At 59.0% G+C, this 20,769-nt stretch overlaps 1 protein-coding gene across 3 annotated transcripts; it reads left to right on the top strand.

Annotated features, from left to right (window-relative positions):
- The first annotated feature begins 1,063 nt into the window (after positions 1-1,063).
- On the top strand, positions 1,064-17,080 carry TACC1 (transforming acidic coiled-coil containing protein 1). Of its 3 annotated transcripts, XM_027901211.1 has the most exons (14): positions 1,064-1,304; positions 1,910-2,022; positions 7,056-8,082; positions 9,076-9,111; positions 10,701-10,761; positions 10,843-11,041; positions 12,136-12,191; positions 13,545-13,661; positions 13,806-13,882; positions 14,235-14,278; positions 14,380-14,540; positions 14,776-14,882; positions 15,452-15,572; positions 15,865-17,080. In XM_027901211.1, exons 1-14 carry the CDS (start codon positions 1,129-1,131, stop codon positions 15,931-15,933), a joined length of 2,364 nt encoding a protein of 787 aa, XP_027757012.1. In that variant the 5' UTR covers positions 1,064-1,128; the 3' UTR covers positions 15,934-17,080. The 3 variants fall into 3 exon arrangements, with proteins under 3 accessions (XP_027757012.1, XP_027757013.1, XP_027757014.1); XM_027901212.1 differs by lacking the exon at positions 9,076-9,111; XM_027901213.1 differs by lacking the exons at positions 1,910-2,022; positions 7,056-8,082; positions 9,076-9,111 and having other exon boundaries at positions 1,070-1,304.
- Positions 17,081-20,769: the final 3,689 nt, after the last annotated feature.

Genomic DNA, 20,769 nt, shown 5'->3' with positions numbered 1-20,769 from the left:
GGTTTCACACCAGGACAGTTGTCTGCCCTTTGCCAGGTCACCCCTGGCACCTGCTGCCAGGAGTGGGGTGAGCCAGTTGGGGTTCTGGGGAGCTGCCAGCAGTGCTGCTGCCCATGACAGATCCTCTGCCAGAGCCCCAGCCATTCCTCGCTGTGCTGCGGCCTCTGCATGGCATCAGAAACATTATCCTCCTCTCTCTAGCAAGTGTGTGGGAGCCCATGAATTTGGGCGTGGGAGCCCTTGTTAGGGAGAAAGTTCCTGAGGGAAAGTTCCCGAGGGAGGCCAGCATGGCTGATTTCTGCGGGAACTGCTGGCTGTTATTTTTAAACAACAATAGTTTAATAAATAAATGAACGTGCTGCCACGGAAGGATATCGCATCAGCCAGGGCTGTTGAGGCCGGTGTTTCCTTGGAAAATGGAAGGGGCAGGTGTGTCCCTTCTCTCTGCCCCTGTCCCCCTCTGGTTCCTCGGCCCGGGGAAGCCCCCTTCCCTGGGCAAGGCTTCCCAAGGCGGGTGACCCTTCCGGGTGGGAGCCCCTCTTCCTGGGGAGAGTGAGGATTCCTGGGAGCCGCTTGCACCCAGGGCAGTTCCCAGCCAGCGTGGGGTCTTCTCTGGCACGTCCAGAGTGGAAGGAATCTGCATCCTGCTGTCTGTGTGACAGCACAGGTGCAGCCCAATAAATGGGAGATGAATTGGGGGGGGATCGGGTTTCACAGTCCACTGCCCTCTCGAGAGGGGGGTTCCTGTGGCGAGGGGGCAGCAGGGCAGCCTGGGGGAAGGGGGGGGGTGACAACGATGTACCCCGGCCCCGCCTTTGGGCAGAAATAGGTGAATTTGGGAGTTCTCGAGGGAAAGGAGCAGAGGGGCGGCTGTCAGCCCCGGCAGGGCGGGGAGAGGGTTCGGGGACGCTGCCCCCCGTCCATCCCCGCGGCCGGGGTTCCAGAGGGGGGGCTCCGGGGCCGGTCCCTCCCGGCGGGCGGTGCCGGGGGCGGGCGCTCCCCGCCGCCAGTAGCGCGGGGCGGGGGCGGGCGGCCCGAGCGGAGCGGGGCGCGATGGGGGCGGCGGCGCGGCCGCAGTGAGCCCGGCGGGGAGCGGAGCGGAGCGGAGCGGAGCGGGGAGCGGCGCCGATGGCGTTCAGCGCCTGGCAGATCCTGTCGCCGGTGCAGTGGGCCCGCTGGACCTGGTCGGCCGTGCGGGGCGGGGGCAGCCCCGAGGAGGGGGACGGCGGGGCCGGGGCGGCCGAGGAGGAGGAGGACGAGGAGGACCAGGACCCTCCGGCGGGGGGCTCGGCCCTCAGCTTCAGGCAAGTGACCCGCGGCCCCCTCCCCTGCCGCTGCCCGCCCGCCCTCCCGCGGCGCCCGCACCCACGCGGGACGCCCACGCGCGGCGTGCGGGGCTGCGGGCGCATCTCCCCCGGCCCTCTCCCCATCCGCCCCTCGCTGCCCGCTCGCTGCCTGCCTGCCTGCCTGCCTGCCGGGGGTCCCGCATCGCACCGCGCCGGGGGGCTGGGTAGGCCGGGCCGGAGCCGGGCGCTGCTTCTCGGGGGATGCCGGGGGGCACGGGGTCGGGACAGCCGGACTTCGCCCCGCGGCGGCCCCCGGGGCGGCGGGGGAGCTGCTGCGGGGGAAGATGCTGCGTGTCCTTGGAGGCCCGTGGTGGATGCTCAGCTCGGGAATGACCTGGCAGAAGCCCTCCCGAAGGTCTGGGGCACACGGGGGGGCTGCTCACGCTGATGTTTCACCTGCTCTCCCTTTTCCGTTTGTCAGCGTGTCCCGCTGGACAGGAGCGAGCGCAGCCCCGGATGCCCAGGGCCGGCTGCCGGCCTGGCTGGACCTGTAGGCGGTGTGGAGGATTTCGGAGGTAGCCTTGAAAGCAGTAATTCCTCACTCTTTTCCCCCCCCTCGGCAGCTCGGACTCCACTGATAATTTTGAGACCCCTGAAGCAGAAACGCCGACCTGCTCGCCTCTAAAGGAGTTCTGCGAGCCGCCGGGACCACCAGAGCCCGAGGTCGGGAGCCCAGGTAAAGAGCCGGCGTGCACCTTCTGCTCTCGGGGCTCTGCTCCAGAGGCAGAAAGGCAGGGTGGGGTCAAGGAGGCAAAGTTGCTGGCTTTGAGTAACGCCTGCCACATTTTTTGTGGTTAATGGCCTGGACGGTTCAAATGCCGGGGCTGGGCTGGGCGCTCCACAAGGGCTGTGATGAGTCGATCGAGAGGAGCCCGAGGATGTTGTTAAAGAGGTAAAAGCTCAATGCTGCTAAGCCCCATTTTTGGAGAAATTGTGGGGGATCTGCTGTAAATGTGTGGGGTTTTCTTTGCCGGTGGTCCTGAGCTGTTGCAGGTTTATCCTTGTGTCCCACACTGCTGCTGCTCCCCTGAGTTGGCTCCCCATTAGCCCGTGGTCTTTTGGGGACCACCCCCCCGCTGTCTCTGTGCCCTCCTCTCCAGGGGGACGTGCTGGTGCCATGGCTGAGCTCGGTGTTTATCTCTGTTTTCGTGCTGCTGGGAGGAAGCTTTGAAGCTCTTCCACCAGCACCGTTGCAACAACCAGTGGAGGTTATCGGGGCAGGGCAGGGAGGAGACCTCCCCTTCCCTCTGTTCTCGGCAGGGCAGGGTGGCTGGGCAGTGTCAGGGTGTCTGTGAGCCCCTGGTGGGGTCTGTGGGGGAGAAGCTTTTCCAGGGTGTGAGGCCCTGTAAGTCCTGGACAGGCCATCCTGGGCATCCCCTGCCCTCTCCTGCCTCTCGCTGCTGTGGGCCCTGGGATGTGACGTGCAATGTGCTCTCAGCAGTGGCTGGGAGCTTTCTGTGGGGCTGGTTTTGGAGCATGTGGCATCATGGCAGTAACAGGATACCGTGCCTCACCATCTCCTGTGATGTTGTTCTGCTGATGGGATGGATCTGGGTGCTCAGCCATCCCTGTGGAAAACACAGGTTTGCTGTGATGGAGAGAGCATTCAGTTCATGCTTTCCATGATCACAGCTCTTGGGATAATCCTTCCCTTTTAAGAAGGGATGATAGAGGCATCTTTACTTTGGGGATAATGTCTGAGGAGGGGGAGAAGGAGATAAAGACTTTCCTAGAAGGTAGGAGGATCATTTCTGCCAAAGCTCAGGCATTGCCTCAGACTCCAGGGTGTCCCTGTCCCTGTGTGTGCCTGTGCCCCTGTCCTGGGACGAGCAGCTCCTGCTCAGCAGCGAGGGAGCGGCTGCTCCTGCACACAAAGCTCCCAGTGTTGCAGAGCCGAGGGGATGATCTCCAGCAAAAGCTGTTTTTCTGTGCTGGCTGGCAGAGAGCAGGATGTTGGAGCCAGCAGAGCCAAACCGTGGTGCCACCGCACCCGGCTCCGGCCCCTTCCTGCCCGCATTTCTGGCTGCGGCTCCTCAGTGTCCCTGGGACGGTGGAGGGGAGGCATTGCCCACCTGCAGATGTGTTTGCAGCGTACAGAGGCGCCCCGGGCTGTTCCACCACCTTACCAATGTAATCTCTGCGTTAAGGCCTCATCTTTGCGATGCTGCACCGCAGCAGCCTGTGCCATTCCATCTGGCTGCAGCTCGGGAGCAGCAGTGGGAATGAATGCCTGGATGGAGGCAATCCAGTGAAATGGCTGCTCATCAGCACCGAGGCAGCTGAGCTGTCACCCACGGCCACAGCCACTGCCCTGCAGTGCCTGGGGGATGGCTGCTGGCCACGCTGGAGTGTGTGGGGGCATCGCCGGAGCAGGACCTGCGGGCAGGAGTGGCATTCCCGGCCCGGAGGGACAGCGGGGAGCAGGCCCTGTCTGTTGTACAGCTGCAGTCTCACCCTGCCTTGGACATAAATGGGGTGAGGCAAGGTGTGAGACAGAAGCTGTGACTCCAGGGCTGGCTGCTCCACACACAGCCGAGAGGTGACCTGGCTGCATCCATCCCTGTCCTGGGGGACAAAAATTCAGCCCCAGAGGGGGCTGCAGTGAGGCTTTATGCCTACTCAGGATCGCTCAGACAGTTTCCTCTCATGGTGGGGGCTGTAATTCTGTCCCGTCCTTGCTCAGGTTATCTCCAGTCATCTGCCAGTAGGTGTTTTGCACGAGGAAATGAGCAGAAGCAGCAGACCTGGAGCCCTCAGTGCTGGGAGCGGGCTCACAGGCTCTCACTGCCGTTGCCCTGACACAGGGCACGTGTTTTCCGGTGCGTTAGCAGCAGCAGCATCGTCTGCCGGTATGCTAATTCTTAACAGAATAGGTTTAAAAATAGACCAACGGCTGTTGAACACGAGCGGAAAGCCAAAAGAGGAAAGGAGTCGTTGGCGACGGAGGGCTGAGCTGGATGCAGGGGCAGATATCCTGTGCTGAGCCGGGGGAGTGCGTGACTCACGCCGGGCACGGAGCCTGAGCCCGGTCCGAGGCTGGGAGAGGGCAGGGGTGGTTCTTGCCCGCGCTTGGCACGCGGGGCCACACGGGGATCGCTGCTGCTCCGCTCAGGGGGATGGAAAGGGCGCCGAGCCTTTGCCTTGCGGCGCTGCCGCTGCCAAGTGTTCCTGATTCGTCTGAGGGAGCGAGGGATGGCACGTTGGAAAGCTGTTTAAGTCGGTGTTTGTGTTTAATTTCAGCCCAAGGAAGACGAGCAAAGCAATTATAACGCACAGGCACAAAGTGCCTATTACTGTGGTGCCAGACTGTCCTGACTGTTTTTCTTTAAAGAATGTAAAATTTCGTTTTCACTTTGTAGCATCCCCTCCAGGTACCTGCCTGGGCCAGGAGCAGGTTTGCAGCCCACACACAGCTGGGACAATGGTTGTTCTTGGGGATCCAGCACGCCCTGTGCTGGGTCTGTGTTTGGGACAGCTCCTGGAATCACTGTGTGTGCCACGCTGCTGGCAGTGTCCTTCTTCATGCTGGGAGTGAACTGCCTCCACCTGCCAGGCACAGTGCCAGAGGTGGAACCAGAGAGCCCAGGGTCACCTTTAAAGGATGCTGCAGGAAGGCATCTGCTGGGATGCCTCTGGAAAGGGCTGGTCCGAGGGGGAGAGCTGTGTGTTGTGAATGGGTGCCAGGCTGCCTTCTCCTGGGGTCCCATGGGGCATTCAGCACAGTTTCGGACCAAAAGGAGGGTTTGAGCAGTGCCAGGCCTGGGGGCCAGCAGCTGGAACTGGGGGACACTGGTTGTTTCCACGAGCTGCTTTCCCAGGCAGGAGCCGTGAGTGGAGGGAGTACGTGCGGAGCCAACACGGTTGTTCCCAACGTGACTGCCCGGGGCTGGCGGGAGCTGCGCTTGCTTCAGGAAGTTGGAGCACTCAGAGGAGGAGCAGGGAGAGCCACAGGCAGAGTGCTGGGGCTGGGGAGGGCTCTGGGGGGGCCAGAGCCAGTGCTGCAGCGAGGTATTGCCATGCTCGTCCCCAGCACTGCCAGGCAGCTGGGGGGGCTGCAGCACAGCGCTCTGCTCTTCCCAAGCCCCCCAAGGTTCTTCAGGTCACTGGGTTCTGCATCCTGTGTAATTGTTCCCGCAGGAACCTGTGCTCCCATCGTGCTGCGTTGAAGGCAGAGGAAATGCAGAGGGGGAGGAACCGAGGGAAAACTCCCTCGAGCTTGCAGGAGGAATGTTTCTGCTGCAAAAGACTTCCAAAACCATAGGCAAGCACCTGAGCTGCCCCTCGCCCACACCTCCTGTCTCCCAGTACATCCCAGTTCCTCAGCTCTCGGACTGGCTGAGCGGATGGGCTGTGCTGTGGGAGGGGATGGAGCAGCCGAGCTCTCTCAGGTGCAGAAAACAGGGAATCCCAAAACTGGAAAACTTGGGTGGGTGGTTCTTCTGATTTTTGTGACAAGATGGTTGTTCTGAGCAACGGCCACATGTGCCATCTCTCCTTCCCTCCCCGCCCTGCAGACACCACAGCACAGAGAGGTGGTTTGCGTGCCGACTGCTTGTTATTCAAGAAGTAATTACTCATTGCTTGGGTTAGAAACCAGGATGGGCTCATGTCTGTGAGAACAGACTGCCAAACCTTCCGCTGGGAACGCAAAATGCACTTAAAAGGTCCTTTTGCCCTGACTTTGAAGTCTGTTCTTCTGTTCAGGGCTGTCTCAGGAAGGCTTCAAACATCTGAGCAACACAGCAAGTGTAATGAAGTTTTCTTTGGGGTCTGTTAAGAAAGTTTTCCTGGTTCCTAATGCTGGGAAGGCCTGGCAGGCGCTGCCTTGGGCTGGCTGCACTCCAAGTACTCATCCACTAGATTTGTGTTTACTGATGCGTTTTCTGGGGCATCAAGGCAACATCTACTTGGAGGGAGCTTTTTTTGCAGTCAGAGGGAGCATTTTCGCAATCTCAGGGAGCATACAGACCCTCATGATTCATTTCCATGGCTTTTAGCATCCTGGGGATCAATTATGCAAACCACGAGCCATCAGCTGAGTCAGGATCGTTGGCTCCATGTCCTGGGTTAGCCTCGGGACCAGATATTTGCCTGATGCACTTTTCCTCTGCCAGGCTGTGACTCTGTCACCAGCAAACCCCCATTCCGTCATACCTTGATAGCAAGGAAAAGATTAAACAGTAAAAGGGTTGAGGGGAAGGGATCAGAGTAAGAGTGATTAAGTCGTGGATCAGGGTTTGTGATTAGGAGATGCTGACAGCAGTGTGGAGAGCCTGGCGTGACTGCAGCAGGATTTCTGCAGGTGAAGAGTCACTTTGCATCCGGCAGCTTCCTCTGCCTGGTGCACACCCAGCCCTGCAGCTCCGGCACCAGCTGACCCCCAGATCCCCCCCGCAGCCTGTTTCTGCTTCTTCTTGAGCACACCATTCCATTCCATTCCATTCCATTCCCCTTCTCCCTGGGGCCTGCTTATTCACATTTCATGGTGGTCTCTCCTGTTGTGCTTCCCTAAACACCCCTTGCTAATTTTTAGCTCTCCGCTCAGGTGAGAAGTGACTCCCTGTCACCTGGCAGGAGGGAAGCTGAGTCTTGAGTCAGTGGATTCTCCACAAAATCTGAACCTAGAGCAGCTGTGAGGAGGGGACAGAAACCCCTCGGGGAGGGGGTGCACTGCAGGAGGAGGTTTAACCATCTCCTTTTATTTTTCAGAGCCAGGGGACCATGGTGACCTGCTGGTAGGGGGAGCCTGCCCGAGCAGCTCTCCCGGGAAGCACTCCAAAGATGAGGCTCAGCTGGACACCAGAGCCCCTAAAGCCAGCTCAGATGTTAAAGGGGAAGCTGGCCCCGACAGCTCATCCCTGACACAGCCTCTGGCCGGGCAGGGCTGCAGGGCTGACCCTGGCCACGCCGCCGTGCCCACTGCAGAGCCAGCCCTGGTGCCCCATGCGGGCACAGCCACCGGGGAGCGGGTCATGCCAGGAGGGGACACAGCAGATGCTGGCACGGGGCTGGTGGAGCTGAGGGCTGATGCCCTGGCCCAGGAGCAGCTTGGGAAAGGGAAAACACCTTCGCTGGGGAGGAAAACAGAAGAAGCCGCAGAGGAGACCCCGATGCCCCGAGCATCCCACCAGCTTGACCCTGAGCAGCACAACGGGAGCGTGGACCCCGCTGTGGCAGGGAACTACCAGCTGCAGAGCTCTCCCCTGGCAGCCCCATGCCACCTCCCCCATCCCAGTGAGCTGGGGGGGGACCCAGCCCCAGAGCCCGCAGGGCAGGTCCCAAAACCCGAGGTTGGTTTTACGGAGGTGGGAGAGAGCACAGAGGCCCGGAGAGCTTCACCCAGGAGGGGCAGCAGGATCCCAGCCAGCAAGCTGACACCAAAGAGACACCGAGAGTCCCCCAAGAAACCAGCTGAGGATGCAGAGAGGGGTCCCACAGAGCCACCACCGCCCCGGGGCTCCCCCCAGCTGGGTCCTGGTCACAACTCCCTCAGTGGCAGCTCAGCACTGCAAAACTTGCCAACTCTCCCCAAGGGCTCTTACCAGTTTGACCCCAATAACTTTGACTCTGTGGATCCATTCAAGCCCACCAAGACACTCGCCAGCACTGCCACCGACTCCTGCTCCACTGCAGATAACAACCTCAATGAAATCCTCGAGTCTCAGACGCTGGAGGCGCAGGACAATCCCCTGAAAGGCAGAGACTCCCCCAAGAAGTCCAAGTCACGCCTGATAACGTGAGTGCTGGTGTGCATGGAGCCGGTGCTATGGCCCCCTCTGCTCCCCCCTGTGCAGGCAGAGCCGTGGTGGTGATGGTGGTGATGGTGGTGATGGTGGTGATGATGGTGATGGTGGTGCTTCTGCTCCAGTGCCTTCTGAGCAAGCCCAAAATCCCACCGTGCACCTCAGGTTCTGCTGCTGCCCCTGTGTAATCCAGCCCTTGTCCCGGTGGAGGGACAGCTCCCCTCTCCCTGCTGTGAGCAGTGGTGCCAGTGTCCTGAGTGCCAGGCACAGTGGGGCAGGCTGGATTGGGACCTGCCTGCAGGATCACCTCTTTGGAAACCCCTTGGGAGTCCAGCTGGTGGGTGCAGGTGTGGTGTCAGAGGAAACCTGCAGCGAAGGCTGGAGCCGGTGGGTTTTCTGGGCTCACAGGATCTGGTGGACACAGGTGTGTCACTGGTCAGATGTTGCTGGGACACTGTATGAGCTGCCACCGGATTTCTGTTTTATATCAGGAGAAGCAAACAGGCTGGACAGGCAGATTGTTACTCTGCTGCCTGATTCTCCAGTGGGAAAAATGGAGAGCGGGTTTTTACAGAGAGAAAGCCTCGCGGGCAAAAATCAGGCTGTGTTGGATGTTTTTGTCCTGGAAATGCTTTGCAGAGAGTCGATACAAATTTTTTTAGAGCTGGAGTTCTCATGTGTGGCTGTGTGTGAGCAGAGCTGGCAGGGAGGGCAAGCAGCAGGGAGTTCTCTGCATCCCTTTGGAGCAGTGTGGGCAGCTGTGGGTGCTCACTGCCCTGGCAGTAAGGTTTGTGGTTGGATCTCACCCCGCTGCTGGGGATAGCAAGTGCAGGATCAGAGCATCCCGTGTGTGTGTGCCTTCCCAAAGACTGAGCTGGGCAGCTCACTGTGCTTCTCCAGAGCAGAGTTAACATCCAGGTCTTTTCACACGCTCTTCTTCTCTCCATCTGTCCATCTCTCTCCCTGTCCGTGCTTTGGTGCATCAGGACTACTGAGCAAGTGAAATTTCTCTGTTTTCTGTTGTAAGTACTCTCTCCTGTATTCCTTTTCTTTTCCTTTGCTGTTTTTGTCCTCTCTCTGGGTGTGTGCTGCCCCAGTTGTCTCCATGGCATGCCAGCTCCTCCTGCCCTTTGACTTGTGCTCTCTGCTGTCTGGTTTGTGCCCCGCACCCCTCGGCCGGGTCCCCGGGGCAGCTTAGCCTGGCAAGTGCCTGGGAGTGAGGGAGGAGAGGAGAGCAGAGCTGAGCTGAGCTGCACCAGAGGCCTCCTGTGCTTGCCCTCACAGCATGCCACCTCGCAGCATCTTCTGGTGGTGGACAAGTGCTCACAACCCTCAGCTGATGGAGGGGGAGCAGGTCTGTGTGCAGTCCAGAGCTGTTATCTTGGTGCTGGGGGGAGCTCGAAGCAGCTGCCAGGTGATGGGATGACCGTGGTGCAGGAGAGGGGGCAGAGCAGGGTGAGTCTGGCTGCTTGCAGCAGTGCAGAGTGATTCCTCAGTGAGATGCAGGTGTGCATGGCAGTGTGCAGAGGACCCTCCGTGCGCCACGTCGCTCAGCGTGCTCTGCTGCGCATGTGTGCGATGGGGAGGCTGCAGAGTGCACTGGGTGGGGGTCACTCCCGAAGCCTGGGAACGGCTCAGGCCTCTGACCATGTCCCCACGAAGGGGAGCACAGTGTCTGGAGGCCAGGATCCCTCCCCAGCTCCCTGCAGTGGCTGTCACACGAGCTGTTCCAGCCCAGCGTGGTCGGACACGGCCACGAGCCTGGGAGGTCGCTGAGTGTGGAGTGAGAGGGGGTGAGATGCAGGAGGAAAGCTTGTGTTCTGCCACCCACATTCCCGCTGGGACTGTCCCTCTGCTGCCTGGTGCTTGTTCAAGGAGCTGATGCCCCGTGCACTGGGATGCAGCTGTGCCTGCAGTCCCGAGCGGATGGCCTCCGGATGGGTGTCTTGAGGAATGTGGGATGAAGTTCCAGGGAAAACTTCCTCGCTGGAGGGCAAGGGGACCACCTGCAAGACCCAGCTGGGCTAAACTTCCCACCCACAAGGCCCTTCTCCTTGGGACGGTGTTTGCTTCAGGTGGAGTGTTCACTGGAGGCACAGCACCTTGCCCCGGTGCTCTCCCGCCCTCTGCACGGGTCTGACTCACATGGGAGACATGTGGATGCTGTGGAGAAGTCCCAGACAAACCTCCAGCTGCAGGGACAGCCTGGAAATGGTCCTTCCTGCAGAAAACCAACACGCCCTGAGGCCCTGGGTGCCCTTGCAGTGGATGCAGGGGGCGAGGGTGCAGCGAGGGAAATCCTTCTTTGCCGGCTCCTTGGCAGTCGCCTCTCTCGCCGTCAGCCCCTCGGGGTCCTTACCTTCCTCAGGAATAAACACCTCACAGACAAACCCAACTGCTCTGTGGTCGTGTCTTTTGTTTGCCTGTTCCTTCTGTTCCTTCCAGAACTCACTCTGCCTCGGTGTTGACGGGTGAGTGGGGTGCTGGCACGCGGCGGGTGCAACGCTGGCGCTGGGGCTGCCTCCCCCTGCTTGGGCTGTCTCACACACCCCCCGCCTGCCCCATGCTGCCCCCCGCCCCCCCCCTCAGCCCCTGCTTCTCTCTCCCACAGGAGTGGCTGCAAGGTGAAGCAGTACGAGGCGAAGCCCCTGGCCCTGGATGTCAGCGCTCAGGTACGTGGGGGGGTCCTGAGCCCCGGCCTGATCCCCCTGGACTCACCTAGTCCTGCTTAACTGCCCACCTTGGTCGTGCAGGAGGAAGGAGTGCTGATCTCAGAAATCCCAGATATTGCCAACAGGGATGGCCATGCCACTGATGAGGAGAAGCTGGCCTCCACCACCTCCGTGCAGAAGCTGGCCGGGCTGGACAAGAAGGCTGAGCCAGAGGATGACCTGGAGTACTTCGAGTGCTCGAATGTCCCGGTGCCCACCGCGAAGCAGAGACCAGAGGCAGGTAAGGAACATCCCCACTGGCTCTGGGAATGCATCCCCACTGCCCTGTCTCCCAGGCTGCAGGATCCCTGCTCAGAGCCTGTGCCAGGAGCAGGGCTCAGTGTCCCAGCACAGGAGCTGTGGTTGATGGAGGTCTCAGTGATGCTGCAGAGACTCCTGCTATTGCTCCTGGAGGAATTCCACTGCCAGTCTCCCATGTAATTAGCCTCTCTGACCAAGCCATTACAAAATAATTAAAAGCCAGGCGACATGACATTTAATCAATAGCTAAGCCCTAGGTGCAAGCAGGAGAGATCACCACAGGAGGTCTGCAGCCCTCCCCTCTGCAGGGACCCATTAATCATTTCTCCTACAACTGTGCTGCTCTGCCGGCTCCAGGGAGAGGAGAGTGGTCCTTTGTCCTCAAGGGAGGAAAATCTGACAGCTAAGAGAGAGGCTGTGAGGGTTTATTTATTGCTGTTGATCTGAGAGGGCCAGGCAGGTGCACAGGCTGGATGTTGGCTGCAGGGACAGGATAGGGTGTCCCTCCCTCGGGACAGGGTGTCCCCCCCTCGGGGCAGGGTGTCCCCCCTCGGGGCAGGGTGTCCCCCCTCGGGGCAGGGTGTCCCCCCTCGGGGCAGGGTGTCTCTCCTCTCTGCTGTGGCAGCTCCTTTGGAGGGTGTTGGGACCAGGCTCGTGCTGTTGGGAGTGGTCTGAGCATCCCAGGGATGGATCCTGCTCAAGTGCAGGATGTCTCGTGCATCTTCCCCCTCCTCAGTCCCCGTGGTCTCAGGGATGGACTGGCGTGGGTGGCAGCCATGGGGACACGGGCAGGGGCCCAACTGCCACCAGAGGGGGGTGTTGGTTTCCACTCCAGGGAGTGCAGGAAGGCTGGCAGGGGGCACGATGTGGCACTTGGGGACCTCAGTGGTCTTAGAGGACTTTTCCAGCCAGAATGATTCCATGCAAGGGCAGGAGCTGGGGGAAAGAAGCCTTTGGGAGGGGAAGCCCAGGGGATGGAGAGGCTCAGGGGTACCCTCTGGCCCCCAGAAAATCTGCACGTGCCCCAGGGTCCTGTTTCCAAGCCGATAAAAGGTTGTGTTTCCTTGTCTTTAGGCTTTGAAAAGGAGATCTGCAAGCAGATGGAAAAGGACGGGCCTGGCATCTTCCCTGTGAGTGCCTCTCGCTTCCTCCTCTCTGAAATGAGTTTCTTTGGGAGGTAAAATTCTTGACAAGCCCACGCAGAGACTTGATAAAAATAGCGGAGGTTTCCTGGCAGGCCTGGAGGAGCCTGGCAGAGGCTGAGCCCTCCTGGGTGGGCGCTGTGCTGTGGGAGCAGGGAGGCAGGCAGTGATGCTGGGGATGGAGCAGGGCTGGTGCAGAGCCAAGGCTGCTCTGGGAAATGGCTGAAGGACAGGGAGGGGGCAGAGGAGACCACGGGGAGGGGACAAGCTGCTGGACACAGGCTGTGACTCACGTGGAGTGTCCAGGGCTGGCTCTGATGTCCTGTCTGTGCCAGTGCCTTCTGCATGGGATCCTCAAATGCTGCTCTTGGGAGGGCAGCTGACAGCAGAGGCAGGGGATTAACAGAAAAGCCCTGGCTTTGCAGCCACCTCGACCCTGGCACCCCCACAGTGGCAGCTCTGTGCAGGGGCACCCCTGACGTGCCCCAAGGAGCCCCAAGACTCCTCCAGTGTGGGGGGACCCAGTGCCAGATTAGCCGTCCCTGCCCAAAGCCGCTCGAGGTGGCAAGCAGATGACAATGAGATTAGCAACATCAGCAGAACCTGCTCTTCTGAGACAGATTTAACTGTGCTGAGCCCCACAAGGACATCAGGCAAAGTGAACCTTTTGTTCTGTGCCCTGGGCAGCGTGGTCAGGCCTCAGTCCCACAGACAAGCTGGTACCCAAAGGTACCCACGGGTGTTCAGGTGTGCACCTGCCTCTGGGAGATGCTGTGGGATGCCAAACCTCCTCAGGGTTGGGGTGCCTGGACCCAAAACTGCCCCCATGGGTGGCCCTGGGGGACTCCCACCATGGGCTGAGAGGGCTGAGAAGGGCTCGGTGTGCCTGAACTGAGCAGCAGCCAAAGCCCCGGGGAGGAGGGAAGGGGAGAAGTGCTCCAGTGCTCTGCTTTCCAAAGCACGAGGGGCAGGCTGCTCCTTCCTCCCAGCACTTCTCTATTTATGGGCTGGCAGCCCGTTCCCAAGGAGATGACTGCACGGCTGTCACTCAGCTGGGTGATGAAAGGAGGAACAGGCGGTGCTGTCAGCCCGGCTTGGAGGAATGTTTCTGGAGGCCTGTCAGGCTGCAGGACCCCCTGGGGGATGTGATGGGGCTGGAATCCACTAAAACCTCGTAAAGGCTCTCCCAGGTGTCTGATGCAGGCTCTGGGTTGTCTGTGTGTGCAGGAAGGGAAGTTCAGTGCCTGACCAGAGGCTGATAAAATAGGGGAGGACACTGCAAACAGGGGAGGTGGGGTGAAAGAAACCCCCCATGGCATCCCAGCTGGGTAATTCCCCCAGGACAATGCCGGGCTGTGCCCCATGGACAAGTGCCCCAGCAGGAGCGAGGGTCCCCTGGATGGCATCTGCCTCAGCGAGTCGGAGAAGACGGCCGTGCTCACGCTCATCAGAGAGGAGGTAACAGCCCAGAGTCCCCGTTCCCGGGGCTGCCCCTCCCCACACCCCAGCCTGGACACTGCCATGGGGGGGTCTGGTCCCTCTGGCAGCGAGGGGAAACCCCCCAGAGCACATCCCAAGGGTCCTGTGTCTGCTGCAACCCAGATCATCACCAAGGAGATCGAGGCCAACGAGTGGAAGAAGAAATACGAGGAGAGCCGGCAGGAAGTGCTGGAGATGAGGTAGAGGCCATGCCCTGGCTCTGGGCTCCCTGCATTCCCGGCGGGAGGAGCTGAGGGGATGTAATGGGATGACATGGATCAGGGATCAGCATCACCAGGGTGGGATGTCTCAGAGAGATGTTCTCTTTGTGCTGGTGCCGTGTCAAGCCTGCTCGTTCCTTTGTTGGGGGAATAAAAGGCCATTAGCTGTGCCAGCCCCAGTGGCAGTGGCAGAGGGGGGTCTTGGCCTGGAGCAGCAGTGATGGGTGTCACAGCCCCAACATACAGGGCAGGTTGATGCCAGCGGAGCTGGGGGTTTGTGTCCACAGAACACTGTGGCCTCTCACCTGATTTTTTACTTTCTTCCTTCCAGGAAAATCGTGGCTGAGTATGAGAAGACCATTGCCCAGATGATAGGTACTGTGCTGTCAGCTGGCCAGGCGTGCAGGGCAGGGATCTGGCTGCCTCAGCCGTCCCTGCTCGGTCACTGTGTCCGTGTTGTTTGTTCTCCACCACAGAGGACGAGCAGAGGACCAGCATGACGTCTCAGAAGAATCTGCAGCAGCTCACCATGGAAAAGGACCAGGCTCTGGCAGACCTGAACTCAGTGGAGAGGTCCCTGTCAGATCTGTTCAGGAGATATGAAAACCTGAAGGGCGTCCTGGAAGGCTTTAAGAAGGTCCTTACCTTGGGTTCCCCTCTGTCCCTGCAGCCCTGGTCCCTGGACACAGGGTTTCCATAAAGCCACACTCCATCTTTCCGTGCTGCTGAGCTGGATAAGGGGCTCCAGCATAAGGCAGAGGCTGTTTCTATTTAAAGCCTTTATTTTTACACTCAGAACAGGATCTATCATCCCATCAGAGCAATGTCTCCGTGCCCAGTCCCAATGCAGATGGGTGTACTTTCTTTTCCAGAATGAAGAGGCTCTGAAGAAATGTGCTCAAGATTATCTAGCCCGGGTCAAGCAGGAAGAGCAGCGGTATCAGGCCCTGAAAGTCCATGCAGAAGAAAAATTGGACAAGTAAGGTCATGCATGAGGTTGCTGGGTATGAGATACTTACAGGGCAGCAGCTCCATTCGCTTTTGAGAGGCTGGAAGGCAGGAGCTGAATGGTGTGAAAAGCTGCATTTTACAACCCCAGGCCCAAGTGACTCTTAAGTAAGGCAGCACAAATCCCTGAACCGTTCTCTGATCTCTGCTTATTTATTTTTTAATGGAGAATCTGAAGTTCACGGTCTATTTACAGTCACTTACCAAGTTCCCCTGTTTCAGAGAGCTCCTGCTTGTGGTGTTCAAAGGGGCCACACAGCCCCAGGGCTCAGCTGATGAGCAGGAGCTCACCAGCACATTGTAGCCCTGAGCCAAGTGGGTGAGGAACTGGTTTAGCTTTGCTGTGAGAGAGCAGAGTTTCCTACAGGAGCTTGGAGGAGCCGAATTAACCCCATTTCATCCAGTTCCCGTAGAGGAAAACCACCTCTGGTGCATCCAGGCCAGCAGGAGCCGGGCTCTGCCGATGCCCCAGGTTGTGCCCTGGTGCTCCTGCCTGCACCCAGAGCTGAGCACCGTCCCCCTCTCTCCATCCCCCCGCAGAGCCAACGAGGAGATCGCTCAGGTGCGCACCAAGGCCAAGGCGGAGAGCGCGGCGCTGCACGCGGGGCTGCGCAAGGAGCAGATGAAGGTGGAGTCCCTGGAGAGAGCCCTCCAGCAGAAGGTAACACACCTGCCCCGTGTCTCTCTGCCAGCCCCTTTTTTTTCGTGTTTCGTGGGGTTGGGTTGGTTTTTTTGGGCAGAACAGGCAGAGCTCACTTAGGTGTGCCTGCTCACAGAGATGTGGGCTGGGCAGCTGCAGGTCTCCGCAGCACTGGGGTCTGACAGGGATGAGGAGGGGTCTCTAGGGGGCCTGGATGCCCAGAGGAGCTGTCACAGGCTCGGTGCTAGATGGTCTGGGTGTTATCCCCCACCTGTGCCACCACAGGGGTCCCCAAGGTCTGCTTCTCTTCCAGAACCAGGAGATCGAGGAGCTGACCAAGATCTGCGACGAGCTGATAGCGAAGCTGGGGAAGTCAGACTGAGCCCCACCGCCCTCGCCCGGCCCTCTGCACTTGGCTGCTTTTCTCGTGACGTCAAGCACCTTGCCTTACCCCTGGGACCCCCCTGCAGCCAAGAACACGCATCCAGCCGCCCCCCTCAGCTGCTGGACCCGTGGCTCCCCAGCAGAGCTGCTCCCCTTGCTGTCCCTGTCTGCTCCCCACAGCCCTGGGACTGGGATCCCTGCAGTCAGGCTGGGAATCCTGTGGTCAGCAGGGCCTGTGTGTCCCTGCCAGGGCCTGCTGTGCTGCCCGTCTGCACCGGTGTCACCTCTCAGCTGGGAGGTGACACCTCAGGCTCTGTCCCCCTTGGCTGGGCTGGGTCTGGTTGTGTCCCCACCACACTCTGTTCACTCAACTGTCCTCCTGGGCTCAGCTGCACGGGTACAGCCACGTGGTGGGTCCTGCCCTGGGATGTGGGTGATGCCAGGGCTCGACCTGCTGGCTCTTGCACTGGGAAAGGGGGCCTGGCACAGGCATGGCCGGTCTCTGGTTTGTGGGTGAGGCACAGCACAGCCCGTCCCCATCCCTGGCCGTGCCAGCCTCAGGGGATGGGAGCCAACATCTCTGCATTCGTGCACTTTATGAGCATTTCTGGGCACTCTCTCAGGCTTTCTGCTCACTCCTCCCCGTCAGGCACAGCCCTCCTGCACGCCCCGATTCCCCCAGAGCACCAAACAGGCAGAAAGCAGTAGTAACTGCAGTCCTCTCGGTGGAGGGTCTGGGTGAGGGGAGGCAGGGGGGATGATGCACCAGGAGCTGTTTGAGAAGCAGGGGAGATGTTGGTTCTGGGGAGCTGGGACTGCCTGTCCTCCCCGTGGCTCATCCTCCCCGTGGGGTTGAAGGTGGGCAAAGCCAAGGCTGTTGCTGTTGGCTCTGGGTGCCCTGGTGAGGTCAGGGCGCTGCTGTGGAGGCTGCAGGAGGAAGGAAGCAAACCCTGAGCTGCCCCATGGCTCTGCTGACTGAGAGCTTTTCCAGAAGGGCAGAAGGAGCTCAGTGCTGCCCTGGCTCCCACGCTGCTGTCAAAACTGCCCTTACAGCACTGAATATTAAGAGAACCCAACAAAACCCAGCCTTCACAGGCACAGGCAGACGCAGACACTAAAACAGCCTTTGAAATGTGCCTGGATGCAGCCCTCCCTGGTGAGTTCTGGCACTGTTCACACCATGCAGTGCCACGTTTCCCTGCCTGCAGTGCCTTGGGAGCAGCACTCGGTGCCCAGCCTCAGGCAGGGGCTGGTGATGTGTGTGTGTGTGCCATGGGCCGTGATCTGGAGTGTGCCACGGGGCAGGGTGAGCTATGGGTTGTGGGCACGGCCCCTCGGGGTCAGGGCAGACCCATCCCATCCTGCAGGAGGCAGATGGATGGGATCTGGAAGGAGCTGCAGTTGTGGATTCTCTGCCTTGAACGGGTGAAATAAGGGAAATGTTTGCAGTTTGGACTGTTCCCTGCCCAGCCTGTTGAACACTTTCACAAACCTTTTTGCTGCTACGTTTTTGTAACAGAATTGAGCTCTTTTCCTTCTATTTTCTAATTCCCTGTGTTGAGCATGCAGAGCAAACACCTGTTTAAGCCAGAGCCATACACTTGATTATATTTTATTAGTTATATAATGTATAGAGAGAGTTTATTATACACCTAAGCAAAGATTCCAGCAGCCTGCCCCAGCATACAGCCTCCCAGCCTGTTCTCCCAGTTATCCCAGTGATGGGCTGGTCACTGTGTGATGGGAAGCCAGTGGCTGACACCACTTGGAGCTGTGCACCTGTGGCTTGTGCTGGATATTCACCCATTGCACAGTTGACAGGAAGAATCTTTCTTTCCCTCTTTTTTCTTCCCCTTTGACCTCCCCACGTGTCCCTCTCCCAGGCTGGTGGAAAAGCCTCAGTCATACAATCAGCAAAGACTGTTTCTGTCCCACCTGGGGGGATCTGATAAAGCGAATACCTGAGACCCAGAGATTTCTTGAGCAGTTGGGGTTTTGTCTTTGCAGCTCTCAAGGAGCTGGAGAGCAGTGTAGCACAATCTCAGAGTTGGGGGAAGGCTGGCCCTGGGTAGGGACTGCAGCAGCCTCCTGCTCTGCTCAGGGCCGTGATGCTCGTGTGCTGGCTTGGCTCCACGTGTGACAGTCTGAGGTTGGTCTCTCCTCAGGGGGCTGCTCTGGCCCTCGTGGCTGGCACGGAATTGCAGAAGTTTGGGTTTCACCACCCGGCACTTCCCCAGAGCCCCAACCTGCGCACGGTGTGGTCACTGCTGCATCCTTCCCCTCTGGGCTGTCTGCAGAGCACAGCTCCACCGTGATCACCCCCAGGGCAGAGCCCTCAGCCCCTCCTGTCCTGTCCCTGCTCCCCCTGTCACCTGGTCCCACCACACTGCCTCCCTCACCCGGCGCTGTCCCATCCTGGGCCTGTCCGCACGCACCCCAGTCTGGGCCAAGAAGATTCCTAAGGAATGATTTCTTAACTATAATATGGTTATAGTCACATATATATAAACACATACACAATGGGTATAGTGATATAAAACAGCAGGTGTGTGTTTGCAGAGGGGCAGGGCTGTTGTGTCTCTCGTGCCAAGCCCGCGGCGTCCCCGTGGCCAGCGCGGGGAGCAGCCAGTCCCCCTGCAGGGCATCCCAGCCTGGGTGTGTTTGTCGTGTGTTCCTCGCAGTAGAGTTTAAATGCCCCTTCCTGGCAGTGACAGGCCCTGCCCGTGTCGCTATTTGCAGTGTGCATTTGCCAGCAGATCTGTCTGTAATGAAGTGCCAATCCCTGTCCCCACAGTGTGATCCCCCAGGCAGGAACTTCCTCTGCTCTGACTCCTGCCCTGCCGCTTCGTGCCATGCGTGTAACTGCCATCATCATCAGTTTTATATGTATGATAATTTCCCTTTTATATGTCAGGTAAATATTTGTAAGAGTTATACTCACACAAATGAGATTATTATAATGATTACTAATATATTTTTTTTCCATGTTTCATTGCCTGAGTAAAAATTGTGTTTATCACTCTTGAAAGCTTTCTTGGTGTTTGTGAGGTGGGTGAAGGGTGTTTGGAGGAGCTGGCTTTGCCTTCCAGGGTGGGCCACGTTCTGCCTCGTGTTTATTAACGTGGTTTACGTTGCAGTTGGTTTCAAATAAGCACAGTTATCATCTGTGCCTGAAATCTGCATTCCTGAGCTCTGAAATTCAGACCTGGAGTGACTTTGCTGCCCCTGGGACTCCCACCACGCTGCGATGACGCTGAACTGCTGACGCTGAACCACCGGCACCGCTCCCACACCCTGCCTGCTCCTGTGCCCCAGCCTGGCCCGTGCCCTTGGGGAGCTGTGTCTCGTCCTCCCCAGCTAAGATGGCATTATCCAGGGGCTGCAGTGAGGCGTTATCCCCTTCCCCCTGTCCAATCACCCGAGCAGATTAGCTGTGAGAGCTTAAGACAAAACAGCAGCTACGCACCCCGCGCTGCACACTGCTGAGAATGCCCTCCCTGAAGACCCTCCTGGCCCTGGCCATTGTCACGTCCCTGGCTGGAGAAAGTAAGTGTCCCCTGGCTCCAGGCTACAGGTAAATTGCTGTAGCTGCTCCTGCGCTTGCTGCTGCCCTGTCCCTCCCACTGTGCCCCCTTCCCACGCTGCTCCCACCCCTTGCATGAGGTGGTCTCTTGGGGGGGGAAGGGGGGCTTTCTCCTTTGAGTAGCAGGCAGAGGAGTCCCCTGCCCTTCGCCTCTCTGCCACTGGCACAAAGCCTGGGCGTGCAGGGACTGCAGAGCCTCCGGTGTCCAGACCCAACAGAGCCGAGGAGGTACCTGAGCCAAAACACAGCAGCCTCTCGTGGCTGGGGCTGTGCTTCCCAGCTAAAACTTGGTTCCTCCAAGGCAGAATCACAAAAAGCCCTCGTTGAAGGCAGGAGGGGGGTCACACTGCTCAGAGCAGTGCCATGGAGTGGGGGCAGCTCTGGACGGTTTTGGGGTCTTTGGGCCAAGGCAAGATGAACCTGCCTGTGTTTTTAGCTCAGGGCAGATGAAAGGCTGTTCTGTGCAGTGAAGAACCACAAAGGAGCAGCCCCTCAGTGGCAGCTGGGCCACTGTGGGTCAATGGCAGGTGCTTAGTCTCATCTGACCCCATGAGATCCCAATTCTCCCCATTCGTGGTTTTTCTCCTCTCCCTGAGATGAAGGTGGGGGCTCTGGCCAGGAGCCTGTCCCCACTGCCACGAGAGGGCTCTGCTCCGCCAGCAAAGCAGAGATGAGTTACTTCCAACACCAGCGGTAATTTACCCATCCCCACCCAAATCAAGGACTCATAATTTCAGGAGAGAGCAGGATCTTCAGGTTTGGGTTTTTCTGGTCTGTGTGTGCTCTGAAGGGTTGCACCACTATCAGCTCCAACACACAGGAGCAAGGGGCTGGCTGTTGTCTGACCTGCCCATGGCCTCCTCTGAGGACGATCTGGAGATGGCTTGTGCTACCTGTCACCGCTCTTGTCCCCAGGCAGTGCCTTTGGGCTGAGCTTCCTGAGCCCAGGGTAGTGTATGGGAGCTGCTGTCATTTACAGACACAAATACACAAAGCCTGCTCCCACAGGTTGGGTGAATCCTCCCTTCTCCCCCATGAAACACTCATTAAAATGAAATTTGGCACAAGAAGACCTGTGACTCCCTGTCCCGGTGCTGGGGGTCACCAGTGGCTGTGGAGAGCCAGAGATTCTGGCGGGGCACTGGGGGCTCCAGTCACTGCTCTCACTCCTCCTCCTCCTCCTCCTCCTCGTTTTTGCCAAGGTAAAGCGCTGAAATGCCACAAATGTGTTGCGTCCAACGAGAACGACTG

Source organism: Empidonax traillii, unplaced genomic scaffold (assembly GCF_003031625.1).
Source record: "Empidonax traillii isolate 1590-97213 ecotype Southwest subspecies unplaced genomic scaffold, ASM303162v1 scaffold766:size301553, whole genome shotgun sequence".
NCBI lineage: Eukaryota > Metazoa > Chordata > Aves > Passeriformes > Tyrannidae > Empidonax > Empidonax traillii.
This window is presented reverse-complemented; position numbering and strand designations above follow the sequence as displayed.